At 43.1% G+C, this 7,166-nt stretch overlaps 1 protein-coding gene across 4 annotated transcripts in view; it reads left to right on the top strand.

The window, feature by feature from the left end:
• The first annotated feature begins 548 nt into the window (after positions 1-548).
• The window catches only part of STK3 (serine/threonine kinase 3), a 264,139-nt gene continuing 257,521 nt past the window's right edge, over positions 549-7,166 (top strand). For 2 of the 4 annotated variants that reach the window (XM_070222387.1, XM_070222386.1), the window contains exon 1: positions 875-1,156. In XM_070222387.1, the coding sequence (XP_070078488.1) occupies positions 882-1,156 (275 nt within the window). In that variant the 5' untranslated portion in view covers positions 875-881. Of the gene's footprint in view, positions 1,157-7,166 lie in introns of all 4 variants that reach the window. The other 2 variants (XM_023648755.2, XM_070222385.1) reach the window with 2 other exon arrangements.

The following is a 7,166-nucleotide window of genomic DNA, read 5'->3' as shown; positions in this document are numbered from 1 at the left end:
ATTTGGGTTAATGTTCATTCATTTAAGTTCCTTTATTCAACATTCTCTCCATATTCTTTTTCCTAATCTCCAAGAAAACTCTATACGACTCTACAGCTTGATAAATTTCTGACAAAACCAAGCAACCTCATTACCTAGAAGCTGTATATGATAAGAAAGGCATCTATATAAGGCATTTAAGGTTAAATAGTATACACACAATATGGACGCACGAACGGGTCAAATGACAATGGGGTAAGGGCCTTGGGAACAGGTTGGAGGGAGAGGTGTGGCAAGAGAAAAGGAAATCAATTTTTTTTTAGTACTTTTCTGTGCACTATAACTTGCAATAGGTTTGCCCAGTCACCCACTCGAGCAGCCGGCAAGACCACAAACGGAATTTGGGGCACTGGGAGATCTCAGTGCATTAATGATTTTTTTTGTAATTAGATGTAATTATTGTGAAATGTAGTGAGGAGCTTGTCCACAATCAACACCAAACAAGAATTTCCAGAAGTATCCCTGGTACTGTAGCTACAAATGTCAAATGACTAGGAGAGAACATAACCAATAATTATAAACAGAACTAGAGATGGAAGCGTGGGCAGTTAGCAATACTTCAAACAGCCGCACAAGATGTTTGGGATGTATCCTTGGGAAATCCAGAGAAACGAGTCAAGCCGTATTGGAGTAGAAGCCCTGAAGCCAATGAAGCCATGAAGGAGAAGCAGCTCTGGTCTAGCTCAAAGGAGCGTTCAGCGGCTCCGGGTCCTGACTAGGCCTCATCCTCTGGCTCTTCCAGCCTCCCCTCGTCGCCTTTCGCTGCGCTACGGCCGGCCTCTCCCTCCGCCCCCGGCTCCGCCCCCGGCTCCGCCCCCTCCCCACGCCTGGCTCCGCCCTCTATGCCGGCGCCGATGCCTGCTCCGCCCACCCTCCCTGGGCCGCGGCCGGCGGCGGAGAGGCGGGGCGGGCCGGGAGGAGCCGCGCTCCCAAGCGGGAGGGGGATCCGCTGCGGAGTTACGGGAAAGTTGGTCCGAGTTCCTGGAGTTTCCCTCCGTGGTTCCCCGGGCTCGGCCGGCTGGTGCCTCGGCTCCTTTCCTCCCTCCGGCCTTCGCCGCCCACCGGGTCGCGCCTTCTGCCCCCCGGCCGCCATGGAGCAGCAGCCGGCGCCCAAAAGGTAACGAACACGGGGAGCGGGGAGAAGGAGGGAGGTGGCGCCGGCGGCCGCGGGGCAGGGGCGGCTAGGCCGGGCGGGACCGCGACCCCCTCCCCGCCTCCGGGGCCCCGCAGCGGGCGCGCCGAGGGTGGGGAGGCAGGCCCGGGTGCCGGCCGCGTCTGGTCACGGGGCGAGCAGGCCCGAGGGGAGGCCGGGCTCGCCGCCTCCGCGGCCGGCCGGGCCTGGTGCGCGTGGAAAGTCGGTGGGCAGCGCCGGGCTCCCCGCGGCCGGACTCCTGGGGCGGGCAGTTTTCCCTTGTGGCAAGTTCTCGAAGCTTGGGAGCCGTAAAGCTAGGAGATTATTGGGCTCCTTACAGCTTTGTTGGTTTTATTGTCAAATGAGTTTCATAGTATTGCTTTTTTTTGAGAAGCTGGGTTGTTTATTTACAGTTTAAAGAATTAAATGTTAATAGCTACCCAGTCTCTAAACTTACTGTGGATGTGCTGCACTGACAGGTGTTCCTTCCCCTCCCTCAAGTTCAAAAGTATTTATGGATGCAAGACAGTAGGATTCTTAAATTAGAACCCCTCCCCCATATAGATTTTTTTTGCTTTGCTTTTAGCGTGTAAAAATAGTGATGCTTTGATATTTGCCCTTAGTTTATATTTAATCTTTGATATGTTGGAAATGTAAGAGTACACAGTAGATATATATTGTTATATGTTGTCCATTGATATATATTCATAATGTGCGTTCCCCCCCAGGAATGAATCAACTGTTGGATATAGCATTTAACCCGAGTCTTTCATTTTTAATTTATAAAATAAGGATACTAATCTCTCTCCCAAATAGTTCTGTTGTGAAGTTGAAGGAGTTCTTGTGTGTTGATCCCTAGAGATCTTTAGATGAAAGGTGGTGTATTCAAGAACATGGAATAATTTAAAAGGTAGGAACTTTGTGAGCTAGGGTGAATTGTGTCACCAGACGCGTGAGCCTTGAGGCCTGGAAACCATCTGTTGAGGTGAAAAAGGAAGGTCGTAGAGAGGTTTCCAAAAGAGACCTGCTATCAGACAGAGCCATTGATAGGTTTTTCCTGACATTTTGTAAAGTGTCTGAATTCTAGTATTGACTGGGCACCCAGTTTTAACACTAGAGAAGAAAATTGGAAACTTTTTTTTTCTTTTCTGTTTTGGAAGCATTGTGAGGGGCACTCCGAGATAGTGCCATAAGGCCAATTTGAACAAGTCTAAGTTGAAGCAGAAGCTCTCTCTATTGATTAGCTTTGCTCTGAGCTATCAGAGTTGTATTATAGATGTCAGAGAACCCCTGCCCTTGGGGGGACATTAGAGAACCTGGAGGGGTCCCGGGGAGGCGTGGAGAACCTGGAGGGGTCCCGGGGAGGCGTGGGTGGTATATATCACCATTCCATATTAATTTATACTTTTCACACTGGTGCTTGCACATTTAACAGACTTATTTTTTGCTCTCTTCAGAGAGAGTTGTGTTGATCCAGGAAGGCATTTCTGAAGAGCAAAAGATGTGTGACATTAATCCCTTATTTTTGAATATCTCTTAATATTTTTTCATAGTATTTTGATAATATCATTTAATCCTCATAGCAACCCTATTGGGTAGGTTGGATTGTAGCCATTAATCCTATTTTGTAGATGAGGACCCTAAGAGAGTTTGCCACCTGTAAGGCTCTGACAGGGATTACTGACAGTGAGTTTTTGTGTTGTCCCTATTGATCATTACCTTCTAACAAAAAATACAGCTACCATTTTTGAGCTTATACTGTTTACCAGAAACTTTATATATACATTCCTTTGTTTTATTGTGCTAAGAAATAGGAATCCTGGCTCTGCAATTTACTATACTAGTACTAAATTTAATTTTTTCATCTGTAAAATGTGTTGTGAGTATTAAATGAGGTCATGTGTTAGAGCACTTAGCACAAGGCTCCATAATGTGTTCAGTAATGTTAGTTGTTAGTTTATGTTTTCCTTGTTAAATGAAGCTCAGAGAGGTCAGATAACTTGGTCAAGGGGAGGAGGTGCCAGAACTCTGGGTCTGATTGGCTGCAAAGGCTATGAACCCTCTCATTGTGTACAGTGATGCCTCTTTTTCAAACTCTCACTTGCTTTTTTGGCATTCCATGATGTGGTTGTCATCTCTTTCTATAGCATTCTGGTCCCCTTTGCTTGTTCTCTTCCTAATCCCTGTAAGAATGCCAGTTTACTTTTCTGTCTTGAGTACCACTTCCTCAGGGCTCAGACATTTTTACAAGGTCATGTTTATGTTGTTGATGTTCGAGTCTGTATGATCAGCCGGTGTTGCTCAGTGATATTTTTGATTTTTCTTTTTAGTGAGGAAGATTGGCCCTAACATCTATTGACATTCTTCCTCTTTTTGCTCTGGAAGATTGTTGGTGAGCTAACATCTGTGCCAGTCCTCCTTTATTTTATGTGGGATGCCACTACAGCGTGGCTCAATGAGTGGTGCTAGGTCTGCACCCAGGATTTAAACCTGTAACCCTGAGCCTCCGAAGCAGAGTGGGCAAACTTAACCATTATGCCACCAAGCTGGCCCCAATATTTTTGTGTAAATCCACTCTTTCATTATCCCATCTAGTTTGTTGTTAGATCTTGTCAAATTTTCCATGAAAAAGTCTGTGGATTCATTTATTTTTCCCATTTCATTTCCAGTACAGTACTACTACCCCATTCCAGGGTTTTGTGATCCTCACACTTGATTTACAGCAGTGCTTTCCAACTGGGCACTTTAGTCAGTGGTTTTCAAAAATTTTTAACAGTGGAAACATTTTAACAGTAGAAAGGCTCTATTTGGAGTAGGGGCAGGGCACCAGAACCTGGTTCCCAGCCCCTTACCTCCTTCTATTCCTCCTTTTGCTGTCCTACACAACCTCCTGATGATCCATAGAACAGTATTTGCTTTAGTTCATCCTGCACATGGCTTCTGATTTATTTTGCTAAAACATCACTTCAATCATGCTGTTACTCTTTTTTGGATTAGGGCACACTAGTTTACTTAGTACCCAAGGCCCCCATCCCTTGGTCTCAGCCTTACCCCCCAGCCTTTTGTTACTGTTCTCCAAGATGAATTGGTCCTCCTGGAGTTTCCCTATTGTTCTTTATTTAGATTGTAGGCTGTAGGTACTCCCTCCCAACTTTGCCTTTGTTCGTGCTTTTCCTTTAGAAAAGTTCATGTTATTTTTTGCTGGCAATCTATGTTTTATTTTTCCTTCAAGCGTGCTTCATAAAGTATCTTATTTGAGTACTTTCTAGCCTAAGATATTTCTCTGTATTCCTAATATGATATCCATTTGGCTATATGTCATCTTCATATTGTTCTTTCTTTAATTACAAAATTTTAATCATTCAAAAGATAAGGGAGTCTAATTTAATACTTAGGTATCACTACCTAGCTTTAGAAATAAAATATTACCAATAAAATTGAAGCTCCCTAAGCATATCTCTTCTCTATTGCATTCCTTCCCCATCCCCCAAAGGGTTGGCACTGTCCTGAATTGGGTATTTGTTATTTCTCTACATGCCTTTTTACTTTTAGCATGTTGTTCTTACATATCTGATGTGATGTTAGGCCTGGGTGTTAGGCCCAGCTTTGTTACAGACTTTGAAATTTCCTTCCTTGAGTATCATTCTTCTCTGGGAGTTGGAGACTCCAGTATGCAGCCGGATCTGAGACTCATGGCTAGTAGATCTGTAAGGCCCTTTTTACTCTCACGTTATTGGTTTGATCTCCCGGGCTTGTGTTAAATATAGGCAATAGATCTGGTCACCCATGTCACTGACTTGAGGTATCAGAATGGCTTTTGGATTCCCCAGCTTTCCTTAACAGGTCTGTCACAGAGATCTTCAGAAGTCCGTATTTAAATGAAGTTCCTTTGGGAGGAGAAATCCATTAAACGCTTATTCATTATTAGCATTTTGGTAGGTTGAGTTTATCAGATTTCTTTGTAGGGGAATGGCTATATGAGAGAAAAATGACCACAGAATACATATGTTTTGACAGGTAGAAAGGGAAATAACCAAAACATGGGCTCTTCACCAAGTAGAAAATTCCCAGGAGAGGTAGATCTCTATGGTAGACAGGTGGGCAGCCTGAGAACTCTGGTTGCTGGAGGGTAGGTAGTTATATACAGTACTTGTCAGAGAGAGGATAGAATATCACTGCTGGAGAGAGACACTTCACCAGGCAGGCCTTATTCCTCAGTTAAATTATGGGATTAAATTATGGGATTTATTTAAAATTGTTGATTAAGCTATACTTGGAGGAAAAGTTGGTATGGAACAGTGAAAACACTGGAAAGATAAGAGAGTAAGCTATTGAATCTTACTCTCAAGACACATGAGGAGAGTTCTTTGATTTAAACTATCGTTGGATTCTGTGGCAAATTTTTTTTATGGTGTGAAAAGGCAGTTTGGAGGAAGTAAAGCTGAAGATTGCAGTCAAAATGTTAGGGTTGCAAAGTGCGTTCACACAAATGAAAAGTGAAGGTAAGAACACAGTCATTTCGTAAGGGTAAGAGTTGCTGTAAATGAATGGATTATCTGTCAGAAGATAATTATGCAATGAAGAAGGAAAGGTAAAGGGATGAGGATGTAAAAGGGTAAAGTAGAAAATATTCATATGTTTTTCAGCATGAAGAGCCCACATCAGCCTGTAGCATCAGTAGCCTTGACTTTAGGCCAGAAATTAGGCATGGGGTTACACAGACAGCAGGGAACTTTCAACTCTGAGGAACTGAGTTGGGTGGGACAAAACAACGAACCAGAGAAGTAGATAGTAGAGTATCAGGAAAATCATGAAGACATTGCAATGAGAAGAGAGGGTGGGCTTCATGTTATGTCTGTATTCCTAATGTATCCTTGGAATATTAGAAAGTCAAATTCTTGTGTGCTTATTGTTAGAGATGTTCACTAAGTGGGGAGCTAGAGTTGTCTTTGAGAAGATGAACTGCAAGAACTCTTAAAAGACAAAGGCAGCAGCCTCAGGGAGGAGGCCCTGGGGGAGTTACCAACTTTAGAGGCAGGCAAATGGAGGAGATGTTCTAAGTAGTCCAAGGGGAAAAGAATCCAGCAAACAGGGGCATCTCTTTGCATTAACAACTTGGTCCCTACAGCATATCTGGCCTCCCTTTGGTTTTTCTTGGTTAATTTGGGGTGACACCAACACTATCAGAATTGGTTTAAGCACTGTGGATGGGAACAGTCAGTTGGCTCTTTCCTCCTAGAGAGGGAGTGTGACAATAAAATCTGGAGCAGTTCGTGGTGAACAAACTTCAATTGCACATTGGGACAGGAGATAAACTCAATCTTTACTCAGCTCTAGGCAATGATTAATTTATCCATTGTTCTTTGAGGGGCTGAGATATAGCATATATTAGTACAATAAAAGGTTTAAATTGAACACTTCTTGTTTGTATTGTAAGGGAGAAAAAAGTGCTTAGAATTTAATTTTTCTGGTTTCAAAGAAGTCTGTGTTGACCTAGAGATACTGTCATTTCAGGCCATCATATATTAGTGGCTCTCAATTTTTTTTTAATATTGGTGATGAGACCCAGTACAGACTCACATATGTATAAATCTAAGACAGAAGTTTCCTGAAATGTACTATGTGCAATGTTTTCTGGTATTTTTCTGTTTTCTGTTGAAAAACTGCTGGTCATGACCTAGAAAATTATTTTGCTGACCTAGTAATGGGTTGTGATCTGTAGTTTGCAAAAACAGTATTGGTGTATGTAGTAGTTCCAGTCAGGAAACTGATTTCATTTCCAGCTCCATCCTGAAACTTAAAAGCTCAGCGATGGCATTGCCAAAAGAATCCAGAGTGGTTTAATTTTAACAACCTCTATATACAATAGGGATATTCTTTGACAGTCTAAAAAGGGAAGAGGTGAAGGGAAGAGAGGAAACTATTATTTAAAAGCTACTGCCACAACTAATAGGACCCACAACTAAAATATACACCTATGTACTGGGGGGATTTG

This window comes from Equus caballus, chromosome 9 (genome assembly GCF_041296265.1).
Source record: "Equus caballus isolate H_3958 breed thoroughbred chromosome 9, TB-T2T, whole genome shotgun sequence".
In the NCBI taxonomy this organism is placed as follows: domain Eukaryota; kingdom Metazoa; phylum Chordata; class Mammalia; order Perissodactyla; family Equidae; genus Equus; species Equus caballus.
This window is presented reverse-complemented; position numbering and strand designations above follow the sequence as displayed.